Source organism: Callithrix jacchus, chromosome 18, assembly GCF_049354715.1.
Source record: "Callithrix jacchus isolate 240 chromosome 18, calJac240_pri, whole genome shotgun sequence".
Classification (NCBI taxonomy): Eukaryota; Metazoa; Chordata; class Mammalia; order Primates; family Cebidae; genus Callithrix; species Callithrix jacchus.
Window position 1 is genome coordinate 24,475,817 of NC_133519.1, and position 23,421 is coordinate 24,499,237.

General features: G+C 38.3%; 1 protein-coding gene across 12 annotated transcripts in view; it reads right to left on the reverse strand.

Moving 5' to 3' along the window:
* The window catches only part of RALGPS2 (Ral GEF with PH domain and SH3 binding motif 2), a 188,104-nt gene that overhangs the window by 129,954 nt on the left and 34,729 nt on the right, over nt 1-23,421 (reverse strand). For 4 of the 12 annotated variants that reach the window (XM_035279977.3, XM_035279970.3, XM_035279978.3 and 1 more), the window contains 4 exons: nt 22,249-22,398; nt 10,748-10,887; nt 4,457-4,561; nt 3,365-3,415 (listed from right to left, as the gene is read on the reverse strand). In XM_035279977.3, coding sequence (XP_035135868.1) covers nt 3,365-3,415; nt 4,457-4,561; nt 10,748-10,804 — 213 coding nt within the window. In that variant the 5' untranslated portion in view covers nt 10,805-10,887; nt 22,249-22,398. Of the gene's footprint in view, nt 1-3,364; nt 3,416-4,456; nt 4,562-10,747; nt 10,888-19,762; nt 19,833-22,248; nt 22,399-23,421 lie in introns of all 12 variants that reach the window. The other 8 variants (XM_035279976.3, XM_035279969.3, XM_078356234.1 and 5 more) reach the window with 3 other exon arrangements.

Below are 23,421 nucleotides of genomic sequence, written 5' to 3' on the forward strand. Positions count from 1 at the left end.
ACAGGACAGGACAGGACAGGACAGGACAGGACAGGACAGGACAGGACAGGACCAACAGAGGAAAGGAAGGGAGGGAGGGAAGAAAGGAAGGGGGAGGGGGGGTGGGAGGGAGGAAGGGGAGGGAGGAAGGGGAGGGAGGAAGGAAGGAAGGAAGGAAGGAAGGAAGGAAGGCAGGCAGGCAGGCAGGCAGGCAGGCAGGCAGGCACGCAAGAAAAACAGAGCTACTTAAAACCTAACCTGCGTTATGTCACTTCTCTGTTCACAACCCTCTAATGACTTTTTCACAATGATGTTCAGGGCTCCACACCATCTAGCCCTCACCCTACCTCTCATCTTCTAGTACACTGCCTCCTTTGCTCACTCACTGTAGCTCACTGGCCTTTGCCCTGGCTTTCCCTTTGCCTGGAACACTATTTACCCCAACACCCACATGGCTTGCTCTCTTGCCTCCTTTAGGTCTTAACTCAGATGTCATCTTAGTAAGGTCTTCCTAATCATCCTATCTAAAGTTGCATCCACTACCCTCACATTTCCTATTCTCTTCTCTCTGCTTTATGTTTTTCATGACACAGTCTAGCTCACCTCACTCAAATATCAGATCCAGGAAAGTAGGAATTTTAGTGTTTGCTCACTGCTGTACCTTCAGCAACTAAACTAGATCTAAAAAATCACATATAATAGGCATACAGTAGGCATTCAGTAAATATTTGTTGAATCACAACACAAATGTTAAACTCCAGTTGACAAGTCCAGTGAAAAAGCAGAGTGCTAGGTGATTCTGTAGAAGGACAAAAAAAAACCTTGCCTCAGAAAGTCAAACTAGAGCTGAGAACTGAAAGACAGGTAGGAGTTAATTAGGATGTGCACAGGCTCAGTGGTGAGAGAGGCTAAAGGAAGGCTAGCATATATTAGACCAGAAGGAGATAGGAAAGATGGGGTTGCAGAAGGTAGAAAAAGATACAACTGCGAACAGATCTACAAACCACATTAAGATGGTTCTTTATCGTCAGAACAACAGGAAGTCAATGAAGTGTTTTAAGCAGAGTGACCACATGAACAGATTTATATGTTGAAAAGATCATCATGGCTACTGGTAATCTAAAAAAGCATTTAGAGGGGTCAGAGTAAATGCAGGTAGATCAAGTAAGAGGTCACTGCAAAATTCACTTGAGAGAAGATGCCATCTTACATTAGGGTGTTGGGAGTAGAGGCAGACAGGATAGATAAGATACTTAAGAGGTTAAAAAAAATCAATGGGTTACAGTAAGTGGAGTAAAGGCCAAGGGAATTTTAAGGTTCATTTCTAAGTTTCACAAAGCACTTTGGTCAGATGCCCCAAGGGAATAAAAAATTCCCATAGATGTGAATTCTATGTCTTCAAGTAGTATTATCTGGATCTTCAATATCCAAGCTCCTAGCCACCAGTGGCTACTAAGCACTTGAAATATAGCTACTTCAAATAAACATGTACTGTAATTGCTGTATATGTTGGATTTGAAGGCTTAGCAGAGAAAAAAGAATGTAAGATATCTCACTAATTGTTTACACTGATTACAAGTTGAAATAGTATTTTGTATGTAGCAGGTTATATAAAATCATTAAATTCAATTTCATCTTTCCTTTTACCTTATAATGTGGTTATTAGAAAATAGTTATATAAATGGCTTATACTATATTTCTACTGGACAGTAGTGATCTCATATAAAGCAGCAATACAATTGTTACAGTTCATTCGAAAGGAAAAAATATGCCTAAGGAGAAGACAGCTGAATTTCAGGCCAAAAAATGTAATTTGTATGAAGAATTTCATTAAAAAATTTTTTTTTCAGAGAGGTGAGGAAATAAATATTTGTTTTTTTTTTTTAATTTAAATACAAAAGTCATTTTCTATTTGTTCATTTACGGAATACCTTGTTCTTTTACTGCTAATCCAATGGTTCTATTTAAAGAGCCCTCTGTGGTATGGGGGAAAAGTTAGGAAAACACAGAACTGTGGAAAGGATGGGGACTAAGAGATCATTTCCTACCCCTTCATTTATAGAAACTGGAGATACTAAGACAGTAAGTAACTTACTTGAAAATCACAGGACTAAAACTGCCTAAATCACATAGGACATATATGGAAACTCATAGTCATTACAGCGTTCAGGGCCACAATAGACTTGTATATACACCACAATGAATACACTATATTTTGTTCCCAAAAGAACTAAAACGGTATCTATTTTATAGTATTGAATTTCGGGATTATCAATGACTTTGTTTTGGGATACAAAATCACATTGATATTCTTACTACATAAGAGGTTAAGAAAAAAAAGAATCAGATTTTAGAGTCTGAAACCCAGTTCCACCACTTAGTTGTGTATCAAAGACAACTATCATCACTCTGTTTCCTCATCAGTAAAACAGAAATACCATCATACTCAGAATGTGAAAATGATAGGAAAACTATACACACACATACTACATGCTTATAGTAATAGATGCATAATGTTAGTCCCTTTATTTTTCTTAAAAACAAATGATGTGTTTATCTTTTCTCTTCTCTCCAAAACGTTAACACAATCATATTAAGTCATAAAATAAAGATATAAGGGAAATGATTACTAGAGTTAGTGGTGAAACCCAGTTTCAAATTTCCATCTTCCCATTAAAAAAGCTTCAAAGCAACAGGTAAATCTTTCAACTTCCCTAAGTCTATTTCCTCCACTAAGTAATGAAGCCAAATCAACCAAAATGATTCAAATACAGCTAACCTGTAAACAACACATGGGTCTACTTATACACAGATTTTCTTCCACCTCTACCACCCCTAAGATAGCAGAACAAATCTATTCTTTCTCAGCCTACTCCATGGAAGGATAATGAGGAAAAAGACCTTTATGATGATCCACTTCCACTTAATGAATAATAAATATATTTTCTCTTTCTTATGATTTTCTTAGTAACATTTTCTCCCTAATTTATTATAAGAACCCAGTATACAATACATATAACATACAACATATGTGTTAGTTGTTTGTTTATGTCACCAGTAAGGCTTTTGGTCAACAGCAGGCTATTTGTAGTTATGTTTGTGGGGAACCAAAAGTCATAGACCGAGTTGTCACTGAGCAAGGGTCAGTGCTACTAACCTCAGCTTTGTTCAAGGGTCAAGTATAATCCCATTTATGACTCAATGATGTATTGCTAAGAATGCCACATGGGTTTCTGAGGCTCAAATAATATGTAGGTAAGTTATAATACAAGTTTCAAACATTTTAAAATTAATATGAAGTATAATTTAACATTTCTAAAACATCTTAATTTGAGATTGATCGTTTTCTATACTTAAAAAAAGGAACATTCTCAAAACTACTTACATCTGGTTGAATAGCTTTAAATACTGGAACATCCATTAATGTTATCTGACCCTGAAATAAAAAGTAAAAATGACAATTTCTTCTTTGGAATGCTATACCAAGACATGTAACCTAAATTAAAAATTATATTCTATACTAAAATTATTACTGAATACTCAATTTTATAAGGGCTTACAGAAAATAAAATGTAGCCCCTGTACCATTAAATAAAATTATTTCTAATTATCTAATGTCTATTTGTATTTTCTTGGAAGATAAATTGTATAAAGTTAAAAAATAAAAATTATTTTAAAATTTGGACAGGCACATCAAATTATAATCAAAAAATAAAAACATATTTGTTAGTTCATACAGCAGTGTTCTTGTTATGATGATTAAATTACAGCTCCTCAGTGGTATAAAAGTGAATTATTACTAAAAAGTTTTTCTTCCTAACTTATAAATAAATAATGAAACTACACTAAAGCCAACACATTATATCTCAGAGCTTTATATGTCATGGACCTATCCCACTTATGGCTATAGACATACAACAAAATTCAACAATATCAAGGAAATAATATGCTATGACCAAACACGGTTTATCTCTGGAATGCAGGAGTGGTTTAACATTAGGAAATTAAGATATTCTGCTAACAAATTAAAGGAGAATGAAAAAACAAATATATTTATATTAGTTAAAAAATGTTTTTCTAGATACCTTTCATGATGTTGCAATAACACCTTCACATTTCATGTTTCGATTGTTTAATTAAAGAACAGTGCAAATGTTTCTTAGGTATGTCAATAAAATACAGTTGGCTTAGAGAAATGGTATAGAGGGATGAAAGCAATTACCATAATGGTAATTATATACTGTTACTTACCAAATCGAGTGTAACTTATAAAGCTGCCCCAAAAAAATGTACAACTTTTCTTACTTTTCCCACTTTATCCCTCTGTTTGCCCCATAGTTGTACTATTTTCCCCAATAAATTCTCATATCCAGCTTCTTAAAAGCCATCTCTTTTGCTGGACCTACAAATTCTAACTCTATACTACTAACATGTAAATTATGTGCACAACTGGAGAAGGCAGAGGTAGGAGGCTTACCGCATATTCTTCTGGCGTAACCTTAAGAACATCAAATACCACAGCATCAAAGCTTTTCTTCAATTCAGAACCTTTGTCACTTAAGGATTCAGAGCTGCTACTTTTCTGTTAAAGTGAAAGAAAATGCAGCCTTTTTAATACTGTCTCACAGTCAAGTGACAAACTAGACTGGCCTTAAAAACTGAGAAAACAAAACAGTAGGCCAACAAATGCTGCAGAAAAGCTGAGCAGAACATGCTGCTTAGATCTTAGAGTACCAGATAAAGGGTCAGACAACTTGAAATCTAAAACTGCGACTTTAAAGTTTTAGGTTCTTGAATGAGTTATTTTCTTGTGTCTCCGTTTCCTCATCCGGACAGCCTATCATCTCCTATAGAAATAAATGATTTTAACTAATTCAATGATTCTCAAATAAGGTAAAGGGAAGTCAGGGGAGAAGTCTTTACAACTATTTAAAAATTTTTAAACTAATTTTTATTAAGAAAGACAAATTACCTTTATAACTTATCAGAAAATACTCAGAATGCTGTTAATTAAAGAGTTATATATGATCCATTCATAGTTAAGTGATCTGTCTGTGATAGTACAATTAATAGTATTCTTCCTATTATATTACAAATTTAAGTTTTCTCTGCTTAAAAATTAGTTTTAAGTTTGAATATGCTGTGGCTATACGAAGAATGAAAGGTGAATTTTGACCTTGAAAATCTTATTACTGTTAAAATTTTCCACTTCGCCTCCACGACATAATAATATATTCTATATCAGTTGGCTAAATTCAGAGGAACATCAATATAAGAATATTTAGATCAGGCTCTATTACATGGTGGTAGTATATGAGGTTTCAGATAACAGCAAAAAAATTAACCGTTTCAATTAGCACAGTATACACAGATCAACCCACCAGCTATTACATACATCAGTTTTGAGCTCCTGTCATTACGCCTCATTTTTGCTCCCCCGCCTTTAGTAGCAGCTACATACCAAGTATTGAGCCATGATCATTATAAAGAAATGGACCTGTCATTAATTTTGAAAAATTCTCAACTATTATTACTTCAAACATTTCTTCTGCTTCTTTCCCTCCTTCTGGTGTTCCCCTTATGCACATGTTACACCGTTTGTCCCACAGTCCTGGGCTATTCTGTTCTTTTCATTCTATTTTCTCTTTGCATTTTAGTTTGGGAAGTTTTACTGACATATCTTCCAGCTCACTGATTCTTTCCTTAGCTGTCTGTTGGTCAGCAGTCTAGTGATTAGCTCCCCAAAGGCATTCTTCATTTTTGCCACAGTGCTTTTGAATCCTAGCATTTCTTTTTGATTTTTAAGAGTTTCAAGATCCCTACTTATATTAATCATTTGTTCTCACATGTTGTCCGCTTTTTTTTTTCATTAGAGCCTTTGGCATATTAATTGCAGTTATTTTAACTGCCAGTCTGATAATTGTGAAATCTCTGGCATATGAGTATGGTTCTTTTACTTGATTTCTCTCTTCAAACTGTGTTTTTTCCTTGCCTTTCAGCATGGCTTGTAATTTTTTGTTGAAAGCTAGAAACTGTATATTGGGTAGTAGAAACTGAGGTTGAACAGGCCTTTACTGTAAGGTTTTATGTTTGTCATGCTAGGCATTATGCTGCGCTTATAATTTGGTGGTGTTACAGGTGTCCGAGTCTTCAATTTCCTCTAGTATCTTTTTTTTTTTGATCCTGTGTTGTCTTTGGGTTTCCCTAGAAATCCCTTTTCACAATCTGAGCCTTACAGTTCTTTCAGATGAAATCTTAGTATTCTACAGGAACCCTGCTGATGTGGTGGGGTTAGGTAGGGGGTGGGTGCGTGTGTGTGTGTGTGTGTGTGTGTGTTTGAAGGGTGCTGGCATGGTGGGGTAAGGTAAGGGTGTATGTGTGAGAAAGTGGTGGGAGCCCTGCTGATGTAGTGTGGTAAGGTAGAGAGGTGCATGTGTGTGTGTGTGTGTGTGTGTGTGTGTGTGTGTTTGAGGGGTGCTGGTAGGGTGGGGTAAGGTAAGGGTGTAGGTCTGAGGAGGTGGTGGGGGAGCCCTGATGATGTGGTGCGGTAAGGTAGAGAATTAAGTGTGAGTGTGTGTGTGTGTGTGTGTGTGAGTGTGTGTGAGCATGTGTGTGTTTGAGGGGGTGCTGAGGGAGAGTATCCTATACTCCTATGATTAGGTTTCAGTCTGTGACCTTCACAAATGCTTCTCTGCTCCCCTCACTCTGCTTAGGTGAAACAGCAAGTCTAGAGGGGCTTGAAGTTGAAGATTTTTCCTCTCCCAAATAGGTTAGGCTCTGGTGAAGTAGCTTCCCTTGAGGGCAGGTGTAGAACAGAATGCTCTGGATATATTTCAATCTGGTTGTATTTCAAAATGGCTGCTTCTCTCCTTCCCCTGCTAGAAGCACAAGGGAATTTTTCTCTGTCTTTACTGTGAGAAGCTGGTTGGCATCCTAGAGATAACAAAAATCACAAAAGTAGAGGGTGAGAAGAACCTAAGACTGGGCCCCCAGGAGTTTTAAACTTCCAAGCTAGTTCACAGTCTCCAGCAGTTCATCAATTAGGGTTTACGTGGCTCCACTGACTTCTGCTCCTATAAGCGGTGATTCTCTATTTGCCTATCTCTCCAGGTTTCAGGGCATCCCTATCAGTTTGCTTCTGTGATACCAATTCTCTGATAGAGCTAAGAGGAGTTATTGATTTTCAGTTTGTTTAGCTTTTTTCCTATTGTGAGGACAGGAATGATGAATTCTAAGCCCTTTAGAAATCTGAGCAGAAACCTGAATTCCAGTGAATAAACCCAAGCACAAACTTAAGGTCCCTCAAGTGTTTTATTTCTTGCGTTTAATTTCTGTAACTATGACTAGTTTATAGTGTGTCAACAATATATTTTATGTCCCAAAACTAATACAAAATTTTATTCATAATGTTAAGTATTGAAATAGACATCAGTTAAGCAGTATATACTAATCCAATAGCTGTCCAAATAACTAGATGCATTCTGTCAGGTGAATACATGAGTCATATATATAAATCAGTAATTTTCTCCAAGTTTTTAACTCATTCAAGACAAGTTAAGTAAATTATCATGACTATTTTATTGCTTATCAAAAAGAATAAACACTTCTTTTTTCCTTCTTAGCCACTAGAGGCTTAAAAAATTACTAGTGTGCATTTTGACGTGCTTCCCTAATACCAGTAATAAATTGGTAATGAGACACCAAGCAATAATGTCCACTAAGAGAATAGCAGTAATTCATTCAAGGCATGACTCAAAAACTACTGATACTTCTAAATGTCTGAAAACATGTTCACTGTAATTCTCCTACTGACAGAAACTTCAAACACAAGTTAAATATAAAAGGTACTGAGAAAAGAGAAGTCAGCCAACCCAGATGAAGTATTTTATCCATTCTGCAAGCTTATCACTTTTATAAGAAATTTGTACTTGAATTTACTAGATCTGTATTTTAAGAGAAGGTGGAAAACATAGATTTTTAATTTTATTATCTTGCCACAATAATTGGACAATTTAAAGGGCAGACTTTTTCATTCTTACTTTACATCTGCTAATTATACTATACTCTGAAGCCTGATGTAATTCATTCACTTTTAGAAAAGTCAACAGAATTGTTTGCAAGTGAAATGATCTCTTTTATTTGACAAATATTTGTATTCTGCTTCCTATGATACTAGAACAGGTATTTCCGGATATATAGTTAAAAATATACCATACACATACATACATATAACACATTCAAGAAATATGGTTATAAATATATGAAGAAAACAAACATGTATTACAAACATAAACATAATCCTATGGTTATATTTAAAAAGCTATGTATAAATTTATAGAAAAAAATTACAGAAAGAGGTTTTTCTAAGTGATAGTTTTAAAAATAGGAAAGCTCCCATCTGTTTAAGGGATTAGAGGAGGGTCTATTAAAAGCATTTGAAATATGTTTGAAAGACAAATTTTTGTGTGTGTGTGCAGTGATGAGGAGGGGACACTAGAATAGGAAGAAAAATTCCAGCTAGAAAAACTGGTCTAGGCAAAGTTAAGATGGAAGAAGGAAAATGTAATGGTTCATACAGATACCAGCAAATGTTCAAGTAGAGGATCAGTAGGGGTTAAATCCAAAAATTTAGAGCCATTTTGAAGAAAGTTTTGAATAAAAGGCCAAGGGGGCATTTGAATTTAATTAGTAGGCAATGAATAACCACAGACAGTTTTGGGAAAAGATAAAGTTTAAGAGTTGCATTTTAAGAATACTAATCTTAAATTTTCAGTCGAAGGATCAGAAACAACAAAGAATACAAGTGCAACAACCAAACTAAAAAGCCATGGCACTAATCTAGACAAGAAATAAAAAATGACCAAAATAAGATGGTAGTACAGTAATAGAAATAAGGAGAAAAGTACTGGATCCCAGAGATAAAGCACAGTGGACAGGCTCTAAGATAGCTGCTAAAGATCTCTATCTCTTGGTATTCTCTCCCCTGTGTGATTCTCTCTCCTTGAGTATGGGTAGGACCTGTGACTTGTTTCTTTTCTAACCAGTAGAATATGGAAAAGGGGATGAGATGTCCCTTCCACAATCACATTATATAAAATTGTAACTTCTGTCTTGCTAGTGGACTCTCTCTGCTATGATGAGACAACGGTTGTGGTGGGCAAAACGAAGTTAATTAACAAACACATCGGTTGAGTGCAATGGCTCACATTTATAATCCCAGCACTTTGGAAGGCTGACGCAGGCGGCTCACCTGAGGTCAGGAGATTGAGACCAGCCTGGCCAACATGGTGAAACCCCATCTCTACTAAAAATACAAAATTACCTGGGTGTGGTGGCGAGCACCTGTAATCCCAGCTACTTGGGAGGCTGAGGCAGGAGAATTGCGTGAACCCAGGAGGTAGGGGTTGCAGTGAGCCGAGATCACATTACTGTACTCCATTCTGGATGACAAGAGTGAAACTCTCTCAAAACACACACACACATCCCTCTAAAGATTTAAACTTAGATGGCTATGGAAATGTGAAGCTATTAACGTTAAGTTTGAGAAAAGGCTTGGACTATTTTCTTTATGGTTGTGGAGCAGAATAGTAATAAGAAACTTGATCTTGTGGATATTACCAATGTCTGGTCCATCAAAAATGCTTAACAAAATTCATGAAGGATGCCAGGGCTAGATATAAAAATAAAGAAATCATCTACATAAGAAAAACAAATGAAACCAAACACTTAGAATATTTTCAGTGATATTAAGGCCTAAGTAACTGGCTGAAGCAAAATGGAGTTGAGGCTATTAAGGAACTTTGAGATCAAGGTGTTAAAGGGTCATAAACATTATTCCCATCCAATATACTAAGATAAAATTAAAGAAGAAATATAGAAGCTAGATAGATGCTAAACTTATTAAGGAAAGCAGGCAAGTTCCCTAGATTTAAAGGAAAAAAAAAAAAAGGTTGGGGCAAAAATATGATCATAATATATTAACTAGAGGGGTGAGCATCTAGTTCAGTCTTCACATCTCCATCTTAAATGCTAAACTACATCAGCAGAGTAAGCCCTTCCAATATTCCAGCCTAACAGTTCTTTGGTTTCCTCTAATACACATGGAATCAAGCGATCTGGATGGTGTCCAAAATTTAGTGATTCCAAATAAAAGAATCTTTCTTTGCCTTACTTGCATTATCGTCCTCAAATATGATGCAATGTAGAGGCTGGGTGCAGTGGCTCATGCCTGCAATCCCAGCACTTTGGGAGGCCGAGGCGGGCAGATCACGAGATCAAGAGATCAAAACCATCCTGGCCAATATGGTGAAACCCCATCTCCACTAAAAATACCAAAATTAGCTGGGTGTGTTGGCATGCGCCTGTAGTCCCAGCTACTTGGGAGGCTGAGGCAGGAGGCAGAGGTTGCAGTGAGCTGAAATTGCACCACTGCACTCCAGCCTAGCGCCTGGTGACAGATCAAGACTCCATCTCAAAACAAAAACAAAAACAAAATATGATGTAATATAAAAATACTCTAGTTTTAAAAGAAACATAGAATTTCTTTTTAAAGAGTTTTACGAGTTGCCACTATTTATCATTATTTTCCCAGTATCTTAAGTAGATAAGGATTGAGTATTTCTTTGATGCAGAGCGAACATATGAATCACTAAAGTAAAAGTTAAAATATGTGTTGCACTTCTGATTTAGGTATATGAACAAACATAATGCTTGAAAAATTAGAACGTCAGGTAAGAAACTTTATAACTAAGCTTCTTAAATATCTTACCTCAGAAGCAGTAGCTGCAATATTGACGTTGCTTGCCTGCCCGTTCATTAGGTCCATGCTTTCCTCATCAGTCCCCGACCTTATGTTAACAGCAACAGAGGACTGATTGCCTCATGTCCAAGGCCACAAATACATTATTCCTGTAAAAAATAAAAAACTTAAGCATATGTTTTCCTTGAAGTTTAAGAAAACAACTCTATGCCTACCACCATGCCAAGAAACAAAATACTTCAACTTCACTAAACTCTATTTATTATCTTAGCTAAGCCACTAAATCCAGATTGAGGACAATCTTGTATGCTATTTTCAAACAATCAGAAACACCAAACAAACAGTATTCAGTAGATGTTACCGTTATGTTCTTCATAAGCAAAGCAAAAGTATAACTTTTTGCTAACTGGGTATTGTGAAGAAAAAAAATCAAATGCACAAATTTCTTAGTTTTAAGCAAATGAAATGTGTAAAACAATGCATGGCAAAGGAACTAATACCACAACACAATAAATTTTTAGTGATCCAAATGACATCCGTAAATCAACAATACTGAATACGCTTATCATAGCTCGTGATCTAGATTACCAAGGTATCACAAATACTTAAAATATTATGGAATACATGTCATAAAAATATAGTCATCTCTCAGTACCCATGGGGGATTTGTTCCAGGATCCACTATATACACCAAAATCCACAGATGTGTAAGGCCTTTATACAATGGTCCAGTATTTGCATATCACCTGTATACATCCTCTTGTATACTTTAAATCACCTCCAGATTATTCATAACACTTCCTACAATGTTAATGCTAAATGAATAGTTGTTATACTGTATTGTTTAGGGAATTATGGCAAGGCAAAATCTGTATATGTTCAGTACAGATGCAACCATCCTTTTTTTGCCCCAAATATTTTCAACTCAGAGTTGTTTGAATCCATAGATATAGAACCCACAGATACTGCGGCTTTACTGTACCATGATACACACTATGTTTATCTGTATAGGACTTTAAAGTTTATTGAATATCATTAATGCATTATGTTGATTTTCACAACTACCAATAACACTAATTAGGTAAGATATGTCATACCCACATAACACAAAGAAACACAGAGCCTCTGTGGACACAGGATGGTACATAAGGAGCCAAGAACAAGATTTAAGCCATCAAAATTCTAGTCAAATATTCTTTCCACAACACAGTATTTCTTTTCACTTTACTGGAAGTCACAGTACTTACTTGAAGTTCTAATATCTTTTCGAAAATAACCTCCCATATAAACAGAGTAGGTAACTTTACCTCTCTAGGACAGAATTTCTTCCTCTCTGTAAAATGGTAGAGGTAAATAAACTTTAAGATCTCTTTTCAACTTTAAAGATCTATGATATTTTTCATAAGTGAAATGGTATGTGTCTATAAATTAGGTATTCTATGCTATGCTCTCTTTAAAAGCTGAGTTTTAGGCTGGGCGCAGTGGCTCACGCCTATAATCACAGCACTTTGGGAGGCCGAGGTGGGTGGATCACGAGGTCAAGAGATTGAGACCATCCTGGTCAACATGGTATAACCCTGTCTCTACTAAAAATACAAAAGTTAGCTAATCATAGTGGCGCAAGCCTGTAGTCCCAGCTACTCGGGAGGCTGAGGCAGGAGAATTGCTTGAACCCTGGAGGCGGAGGTTACAGTGAGCCGAGATCGTGCCACTGTACTGAGGCTGAGGCAGGAGAATTGCTTGAACCCTGGAGGCGGAGGTTACAGTGAGCCGAGATCATGCCACTGGACTCCAGCCTGGGCAACAAGAGTGAAACTCTGTCTCAAAAAAAAAAAAAAACAAACCTGAGTTATAAATGTCAATTACTTCAATGCTAAGCTTCCTTTCTCTGGAGCAATACAGGATATAGTGATTTAAAAGAACAAATTTTGGAACCATACTATCTGTGTGTAAACCCAGGAAATTTTAACTTTTCTGTACTCAGTTTTCTCAACTATAAAATAGGGATAATAAGAAATACCTATTTCATAGAGTTGTGGTGAAGAGAAATGAGTTAATGTACGTAAAGTACCTACAACAGTGTTGGGCCATGGTAAGTATGCTATTAATGGAATACAATGATGATGCAGATGTTACTATTTACTTAATCCCCATAAAGCTTAAATTCAAGAGTCTCTTAAATAAAGAAGACAAAACCTTAGAAATATACCTTTGCCAAGGGATTGTTGCTGAACATCACTAAAAATCCTAATTGCAAACACAATGAATGAGAATGGCTAAGATATGTTTCCTAGATGTAGCAAAACATGCTCTTGGTTTTGAAATGCTTAAAAATTATTACTAATGATAGCAGCCTTCAGTCACATCTTGAATTTATCTTCGTTTATTCAGATATGACCTAAGCACCTGCCAAGAGCAGAACACTGTGCTAGAACTTTTAAAACAGAAATATATTTAAAATCATGAAGTTTTAAAACCATTTAAAGCACCCACATAAAAAATCAATGTGAAAATGAATAAAGCACAAAAATACTTTAATTTTCTCCCACCTAAACTATCTCATTCTATAAACTTCATTGTCCTTATATTATGAAGAATCAACTTGTATTTATACTGCTATACAATAAAACCAACTTAATAATCCAGTTTGCAATAAATATTTTTCAAATAATTTCATTTCACTCCACTTTCTATGCAAGATTAAGTATAACATTAATTTATAAATCAGGGGTGCCCCCTAGTGCTAAGAAAAAGATTTTAATTTCATAGTTAAAGGAGTTACATCTTTAACTTACTTTACATATCAAAATGTAAATTTTATTACTTTTAAAAAGTTAATATAGACCAGGAATATTAATAAAAAATCACATTTTTTCTGTCTTTTTTTTTCAATAAGACAGAATTTTCCTCGTTGCCCAGGCTAGTGTGCAATGGCACAATCTCAGCTCACTACAACCTCCGCCTCCCAGGTTCAAGAAATACTCCTGCCTCAGCCTCCTGAGTGGCTGGGATTATAGGCACAAGTCACCACACCTGGCTACGTTTTTGTATTTTTTAGTAGAGACAGGGTTTCACCATGTTGGCCAGGCTGGTCTGGAACTCCTGACCTCAGGTAATCCGTGGCCTTGGCCTCCCAAAGTGCTGGGATTACAGGCGTGAGCCATCACACCTGGCCTCTGCTTTTTAAATAAATTGTCACTCATGCATTTAATGAAAATTAAGGTCATATTAAAATCCATTACTTATTTTAAAATACTGCAAAGCATACCTTAAAGTAAATAAACTTTTAATGACTATTTAAAAATGTACATGTCAACAGTATTTAATAATGTTGAAGTATAACAGAGAGGCTGATATGATATTATAAAAATACTACAAGTTCTTTTTTTTTTTTTGAGATGGAGTTTCGCTCTTGTTGCCCAGGCTGGAGTGCAATGGCGTGAACTCAGCTCACTGCAACCTCTGCCTCCTGGGTTCAGACAATTCTCCTGCCTCAGCCTCCTGAGTAGCCGGGATTACAGGCACGTGCCACCATACCCAGCTAATTTTTTGTATTTTTAGTAGAGACAGGGTTTCACCATGTTGACCAAGGGATGGTCTTGATCTCTTGACCTCATGATCCACCCGCCTCAGCCTCCCAAAGTGCTGGGATTACAGGCTTGAGCCACCGCGCCCGGCCTACAAGTTCGAAAAGACAGAGAGATGGGTTTATTCTTTTAGTTGTGCCTCAAAGACCTTTCTATACTTTGCACACATTAAAGTTCACATTAAATATACCAAATATATGCTTTAATATTTTATTTACTTTTCTTAGTGTTGTAAATGACACAATCTTTCAACATGACTACCAACATCATAGCAGCCATTTTTTTTTTAAGAGACAGGATCCTGCTCTGTCATGCAGGCTGGAACACGTGGCACAATCTTAAGTCACTGCAGCCTCCAACTCCTGGGGTCAAGCAATCCTCCCACCACCTCAGCTTTCTGAGTAGCTGGGACTACAGTTGTGTGTCACCACGCCCAGCTAATTTTTTACATTTTTTTGAGACAGGGTATCACTATGTACATTGTTGTCTATAAAACAGCAGACGTTACTTCCCCATCTCAACTAAAAATACAAAAAATTAGCTAGGCATGGTGGTGAGCACCTGTAATCCCAGCTTCTTGGGAGGTTGAGGTAGGAGAAATTGCTTGAATCTGTGAGGTGGAGGTTGCAGTGAGCCGAGATTGTGCCATTGCACTCCAGCCTGACTGATAATGTCTCAAAAAAAAAAAAGTTTAAAAATAAAGTTACTTCATTCACTTAATATTGTTAAAACTATTTTGCCTTCGGTCAATAAGAGACTCTACACATAAATCTCCCAAACATAATTTTGTCACATTTGCACTAAATTATGAAAGCATGGACTGATTCATTTGTAAACTGTCCCACATCTACACAGAGAGCTTATATTTCCAATATGCCTAAACAGCTTAAAACTAAACAATGTGTAGGGGAAGAGAGACTTTCAAATGATTAAATATTAAAGGGAGAAAAAAATCTATAAAATAATGCATTTTGAGGTTATACTTTATCTTCCGTAGAGTAAGTTCACTCAAGATAATTTGCTAAGTAATTCTAATAGACAAGCGCTGAGATCTCCTAGGATACCTGACCCAAAATATGAATATAGGTTAACTAGAAGTTCAGGTAATAGAAAAAGAAGTTCCAAATAAAAATAGATAAACTGTGCTCCAAAAATTCTGTGTTTTTGTTTTTGGTGGGCATGAAGGTATTTTGGCCAGATGCTCTACTCAAAAGACTACCCTATAAAACTTCATTTAACTCATAATTGTATATATTCGTAATAAAACAAACAAAAAAATCAACATCCTGATACAATATTAGCAGTTAAAGCATGAAAACAACCCAAGTGAATCAGAAATAGGTTTAATATATGATAAAAGTGTGCTACCCTGGACCTAGAAATGGTCAGAAAAAGGAACATAGTGTGTTAGTAAGGAACAGCGGAAAAGAAAAACAACAAGGCAGTGCTAATGGGAAAAGACAGACATCAAGATTCCACGGTTGGAGGCTCTTGGGTATAAGAGATTCCCTAAGCCTTAGAGGAGAGCCATTAAGGATCTCTTGTACCTGGAATGTCAGGCTAAACCAAACATCACAGAATAATCTATAGGCAAGGGACTACCACATAATGGAAAACTATGCAGCCATTAAAATATCATATAGTTAGTGACACAAGAAAAAAAATATTTAAAACATACTGCTAAATGAATAAAGTGATTTACCAAACAGTATTTAAGGTATAGTCCTTTTTGGTTATTATTATTATAACATAAAGAAAAGAGATGTACCAATATACACCAAAATGTAGTTATGCCTAGGTTTATAAGACAATGTTCCCCTAACTTTAGCTTACCTATATATTTTTAAATTTTCTACAAAGACATTAATTAGAAAAAAGTAGAAAAACAAAAAGTTTTTCCTCACAGACTGCTTATTAGTTACAAGAAAAAAAAATAAGTAACTATACTATGAAGAACTGGGCAATCCCTTAACTGAGTAGATCAAAATTATTATCAACAATGTGGAAAAGAGACATCATGTGCCTCTGCATGTGACAATACTCTGGGAAAGACACAACATCACTGACAAGAAGTTGAACTGGGAACCCATAAATGAAATCTAATCTCAAGGACATGGAGAAACCTAATCTGAGGAACATCCGATAAATATACTCTTCAAAAAATGCCAATGTTATGAGAAAGGCAGAAGAACGATTACAATTTAAAGGAAATGCAAGAGATACGACAACTAAAGGTCCTGTATCAGATGGTAGTAAATGCTTTAAGGGATATTATTGGTAAATCGCAAAATTGGAATACAGACTGTAGATTACTGTATCAATTTCCTAATGTGACAATTTCCTGTAGTTATTAACACATGAAAGAACACCTTTGTCTTAAGAAACACAGAAATATTAAGCGATAAAAGGGTGGGGAGGAGCAATGGCTTACACCTGTAATCCCAGCACTTTGGGAGACTGAAGTGGGTGGATCATCTGAGGTTAGGAGTTTGAGACCAGTCTAGCCAACATGGTGAAACCGTCTCTACCAAAAACACCAAAATTAGCTGGGCCTGGTGGTACGCACCTGTAGTACCAGCTACTTGGGAGAATAAGGATGCAGTCAGCCAAGATTGTGCCACTGCACTCCAGCCTGGGCAACAAGGTGAGACTGTCTCAAAAAAAAAAAAAAAAAAAAAAAGGTATGAAGTATGCAAACTACTCTTAAATATCTTAGGAAAACAGTATGTATATGTGTGACAGAGAAAAATAAAGTGAATGATAAAGGTAATGTGGCATCTTTTTTCCTCCCAACATGGTGAATTAGAGACTTTTAGCCACTTGGAAATATCAAGATAGTATATAAAGATCAACTGTGGGTCGGGCATGTTAGCTCAAGCCTGTAATCCCACCACCTGGGAAGGCCAAGGTGGTTGGATTGCTTCGCTTAAGCTTAGGTGTTCAAGACCAGCCTGGGTGACACGGTAAAATCCCATCTCTGAAAAAAAAAATCAGCCAGACATGGTGGTAGTCCTAGCTACTCTGGACATTGAAGCAGGAGAATCACCTGAGCCTGGGAGGCCAAGTCTGTAGTGAACCATAATCTTGCCACAGCACTCTAGCCTAGGTCAGAGTGTGAGACCTTGTCTCAAAAAAAAAAAAAAAAAAAAACCAATCAACTCTGTAAGCTTTAATTCAGGAAGGAAAACAGAAACCCAGTAGAATCATAAAGGATATCCAGATAGCAGGAAGAACACAGGCTGATAAAAGTGAGAGAAGCCCCAGTATACAAGAAAGGCAGAGAGCCTCTCCGTGATACGTTTTCCCTGGGGATCTGAGCAACCCAGGCCAAGGAAGAGAACTTCATTGGTCCTAATCCCTGAAGCTAACTGGAGTGCTGGAACTGTGCTCTCGCCCATTGGAGGCCTTAGACAGGGGGAGAGCTGCTATAGCTACACTTTCTCCTGGACAGTGAGACTTGCAGCCAGGGCCATCTTGATGACCTGAAAGCAGTCTGTGTATATCACTGCTGGGTGCCCCAGCATGCTCTCCTAAAATCGTGGTGCAGTGGGGCCCTCTCCATTCCACCCCAGGCATAAATCCAGGCATTCAGAGCACCCACTTGCCTGGACCAGTAGCCTGAGCCACCATACCTTTCATGGACATCGACTGTGGTACAGCAGGGCCCTCTCTGCTCCACACCCAGGCAGATCTCCAGGTATTCAGAGCATGGATCAGCAGGCGGAACCACCCTACCCTTTCTGTGCATAGATCATGGTGCAGTAGGGCTCTCTCTGCTTCACACTTAGGCAGATCTCCAAGCATTTGGAGCAGCTACTTGCATGGACTAGCTCGAATCACCCCATCCTTCCTGTGCAGCAGGGGTCCTCTCCACTTTACACTCAGGCATATCTCCACGCATTCAAAGCACCCACTTGCCTGGTTAAGCAGCCTGAGCTGCCTGGCCCTCCCTGGGCATATATCATGGTATAGAAGGGCCTCTCTGCTCTATGCCCAGGCAGATCTCCAGGCACGGAAAGCACCTGCTTGCTGGGATTGATAGCCTGAACAGCTCCACCTTTTCTGTGCAGAGATCCCGGTGCAGGGGGTCCCCATCTCTGCTTCAGATCCAGGCAGATCTCCAGGCATTTGGAGCACTTGCTCATCTGAACAGCAACCTAAGCCACCCTACCATTCCTGTGCAAAGATCTTGGTGCATGGGAGGCTATCTGTGCTCCATGCCCAGTCATATCTCTAAGCATTTGGAGCACTCACTCTCCTGGATTATGAGTTTAGGCCACCCCATCCATGTGTAGATGGGGTCTTGGGGTCAAGGAGGTTCCTCAGCTCCTGGACACACTTCTGGGCACTTGGTGGGCACCCACTGGATTCTCCTTTGGCCTTGGTTCTTATGCCTGCCATTGGGGATCCTGTAGTGGACCAGCTTGGTACAGCCCTGCCCACCTTCCACCCCTCCCCACACCTTCCCAGGGCTGAGGAGGGAGCACAGACCACTGTTTACTCCATGAATCAGCCCACTGCCTGAGGCAACAGAGAGCAGCTCCCAGTAAACAAGGATCAAGTGTACACTCGGCCACTTTGGCCACAGCTAGCGCTTACCCATATGCACTATCTACTGGCTGGTAGGTAGAACTGTACAGCCCAATTTAAAACCTGCCAACAGAAGGGCTTATGGTTATAGAAGCAAAGCCAAAAGATCCTACCCAGTATTTTCTATGGTCACAACCCCCTAGTCAGTGGGGAAAAGGGAAAGAAGAAAAAGCAATAATATCACAGAGAAAGAAGAAAAAATTTCTACGTGCACAAAAATAATTACAAAAATTAGAAGTGCCAGTGTCTCCAGGAGAGAAGGAACCAGCACAAGAATTCTGCACCATGAAAAATCTGAATACAATGACACCACCAAAGGATCACACAAGCTCTCCAGCAATGGTCCCTAACCAAAATGGAAACTCAGAAGTGACAGATAAAGAATTAAAAGCATGGATTGCAGGGAAGCTCAACAAAGATCCAAGACAAGGTTGAAAACCAACAAAAAGAAACTTCTAAGGAAATCTACGAAATAAAGGAAGAGATAAACATCTTAAAAAGAAACCAGGCTGGATATGGTAGCTCACATCTATAATCCCAGCACTAAAGGAGACAGAGGTGGGAGGACTGCTTTGAGCCAAGGAGTTTGAGAAAAGTTCTGGTCCACAGTTGTGCTCTGTGGCAACTCAGCTGAATGGCACAGCCTCCTGTATCCCAGAAAGCACCTAGACAGCAGGGCCGGCATCCCCACCCACCTCTGCTACTGGCAGCCAGGCAAACTGCACCTGCTAGAGCTTCCAGCCCAGTGGTCCTACTTCAGCCTGAATCTGTTGAGGAGCACAGCCTCCTGTTTTCCTGGAAACACCCAGATGTCCATCCACTCCTGGCCTGGCCAGACAAGCCATACCTCCAACAGCTTCCAGCCCAGCAGTCCTGCTTCTGCCTGAACTCCATACGCAGGCACAATCCTGTGATTCCTGGGGAGCACATGAACAGTAGATTAGGGCTCACCTGCCAAGGATATGGCTTTTGCATGAGGGAGCCCCATGGCCCAGAACACCCAACAAAAGAAACACAGGCATATAAACAGTAATCAGACGGGGCTCCTTCACAATCCAGAAGCAGACTAGATGCAAAGCCAGTCGACAGAACCCACCTTATACTATAATCAAACCTCCAATGGCATCCAAGAAGATAAAAGTCAAAAAAGAAAAAAAAAAGGAAAAAAAAGACAGCAACTTCAGAGACTGAAGAAATATCAGCCCACAGGAATGAGAAAGAACCAGGGCAAGAAACTCCAGAAACTCAAGCCAGACTGTCCAGTCTTCTTACCTGCAACTACATTAGTTCCCCAGCAATTGTTTGCAACCCAGCCGAAATGGCTGAAATGATAGAAATAGAATTTAGAATATGCAGAGGAATGAAGATCATTGACATTCAGGAAATACTCAAAGCCCAACTGAAAAATTCTAAGTAACACAGGAGATAAAAGATGAAATGGCCATTTTAAGAAAGAACCAAACGGAGATGATGGAACTGAAAAAACTCACTTCAAGAATTTCAGAATACAATAACAAGTCTTAACAGAAAAATCAACCAAGATGAGAAAAGAATTTCAGAACTCAAAGACCTGATCTCCAAAATAATTAAGACAAAACCAACAACAAAAAAATAAAGATGAACAAAACCTACAAGAAATACGTGATTATGTAAAGAGACCAACTCTACAACTCACTAGCATCACTGAAAGACATGGAGAGAAAGCAGGCAACTTGGAACACATATTTCAAGATATCGTTCATGAAAATTTCCTAAAGGTCACTGAAAAAACCAATATTCAAATTCTGGAAATGCAGAGAACCCCTGAAAAATACTACACAAGAAGACCATTCCCAAGACACATGGTCATCAGATTCTCCAAGGTCAAAATGAAAGAAAAAAGTGTTAAAGGTAGACAGAAAGAGCAGGTAGGTCACCTTAAAAGGGAACCCCATCAAGCTAACAGTGGTCCTTTCAGCAGAAAACCTACAAGCCAGAAGAGATTGTGACCCTATGTATTGGTTAGTTATCGCACTGCTATAAAGACATACCTGCCTGGACATGGTGGCTCATGCCTGTAATCCCAGCATTTTGGGAAGCTAAGGTGGGAGAATCACTTGAGGTCAGGAGTTCGAGACCAGCCTGGCCAACATGGTGAAACCCTGTCTCTACTAAAAATACCAACAACAACAACAAAAATTAGCTGGGTGTGCTGGTGGGCACTTATAATCCCAGCTACTTGGGAGGCTGAGGTAGGGGAATTGCTTGAGCTTTGGAAGTGGAGGTGAAATGAGCTGAGATCGTGCCACTGATCTCAGCCGGGGCGACAGGGCAAGACTGTCTCAAAAAAGGACATACCTGAGACTGGGTAATTTATAAAGAAAAGAGGTTTAATTGGCTCTAGTTCTACAGGCTGTACAGGCTTCTGCTTCTGGGGAGGCCTCAGGACACTTACAATCATGGCAGAAGGCAAAGGGGAAATAAGCACATCTTCACATGGCCAGTAGGAGAGAGAGAATATGAGCACATGCGCACGAAGTAGGAATCTGGTTGTTTTACACACTGTCAAACAACTAGAGCTCACGAGAACTCTATCATGAGACAGCACTAGAGGCATGTTGCTAAACCATTACAAAGCACTCCCATGATCCAATCACCTTTCACCAGGCCCCACCTCCAACACTGGGGATTACAATTCAACATGAGATTTGGGTGGGGACACAGAGCCAAATCATATCAGCTTATATTCAGCATTCTTTAAAAAAAAAATTCCAGGCCGGGCGCGGTGGCTCAAGCCTGTAATCCCAGCACTTTGGGAGGCCGAGGCGGGTGGATCACGAGGTCAAGAGATCGAGACCATCCTGGTCAACATGGTGAAACCCCGTCTCTACTAAAAATTACAAAAAATTAGCTGGGCATGGTGGCGCGTGCCTGTAATCCCAGCTACTCAGGAGGCTGAGGCAGGAGAATTGCCTGAACCCAGGGGGCGGAGGTTGCGGTGAGCCGAGATTGCGCCATTGCACTCCAGCCTGGGTAACAAGAGCGAAACTCCGTCTCAAAAAAAAAAAAATTCCAACCAAGAACTTGATGTCTAGCTAAATTAAGCTTCATAAATGAAGAAATAATATCCTTTTCAGAAAAGCAAATGCTAAGGGATTTCATTACCATCAGATCTGCCTTATGAGATGTCCTGAAGGGAGTGCCAAACATGGAAAGGAAAGACAGTTACTTGCCACTATAAAAATACACTTAAGTACATAGACCAGTGACACTATAAAGGCACCCACATGAGTCTGCGTAATAACCAGCCAATAACATGACAACAGGAATAAATCCACACATCTCAATACTTACCTGGAATGTAAATGGACTAAATGTTCCAATTAAAAGGCACAGAGTGGCAAACTGGATAAAGAATCAAGAACCAACTGTATGCTGTCTTCAAGAGACCCATCTCAAATGCAATGGCATCCACAAGTTCCAAGTAAAAGAATGGAGAAAAATCTACAAAGCAAATGGAAAATAGAAAAAAGCAGAGGTTGCTATTCTAGTTTTAGACAAAACAGACTTTAATCCAACAAAGATTAAAAAAAAAAAAAAAAGAAAGGCATTACATAATGGTAAAGGGCTCAATTCAACAAGACCTAAGTATCCTAAACATATATACAACCAAAACAAGAGCAAGTAGCCAGATTCATAAAGCAAGTTCTTCGAGACCTATGAAGACACACAGATAAACACACAATAATAGTGGGAGATTTCAACACCCCACTGACAATAATAGGCAGCTCATTCAGGACCTAAACTCCACACTTGATCAAATAGACCTAACAGACGTTTACAGAACATTCCACACAAAGACAAGCGAATATACATTCTTTTCATCTGAACAAGGTACATACTTTAAAATCAACCCACAATTGGACATAAAATAATCCTCAGCAAATTTTAAAAAACTGAAATCATACAACGCACACTCTCATATCACAGTGCAATAAAAATAGAAATCAATACTAAAGAAACTTACTCAAAACTGTATAAATACATGAAAATTGAGCAACCTGTTCTTGAATGATTTCTGGGTAAATAATGAAATTAACAAAGAAATTCTTTGAAACTAATAAGAACAAGGTACAAAGGTACAAAAATCAGTAGCATTCCTATACACCAACATCCAAAATGAGAGCCAAAACGAGAATGCAATCCCATTCACAATAACCACGAAAAGATTTAAAAACCTAGGAATACAGCTAAATAGAGAGGTTTACTATCTTTACAATGAAGATTACTCAAAACACTGCTCAAAGAAACAGAGAGAACACAAACGGAAAAGCATCCCATGTTTGTGGATAGGAAGACTGTTGGCCAATGGCCATACTGCCCAAAGCAATCTAAAGATGCAATGGTATTCCTATCAAACTATCAATGACGTTCTTCACAGAATTAGGAAAAACTATTGTAAAATTCATATGGAACCTCAAAAGAGCCCATATAGAGAAGGCAATCTGAAGCAAAAAGAACAAAGTG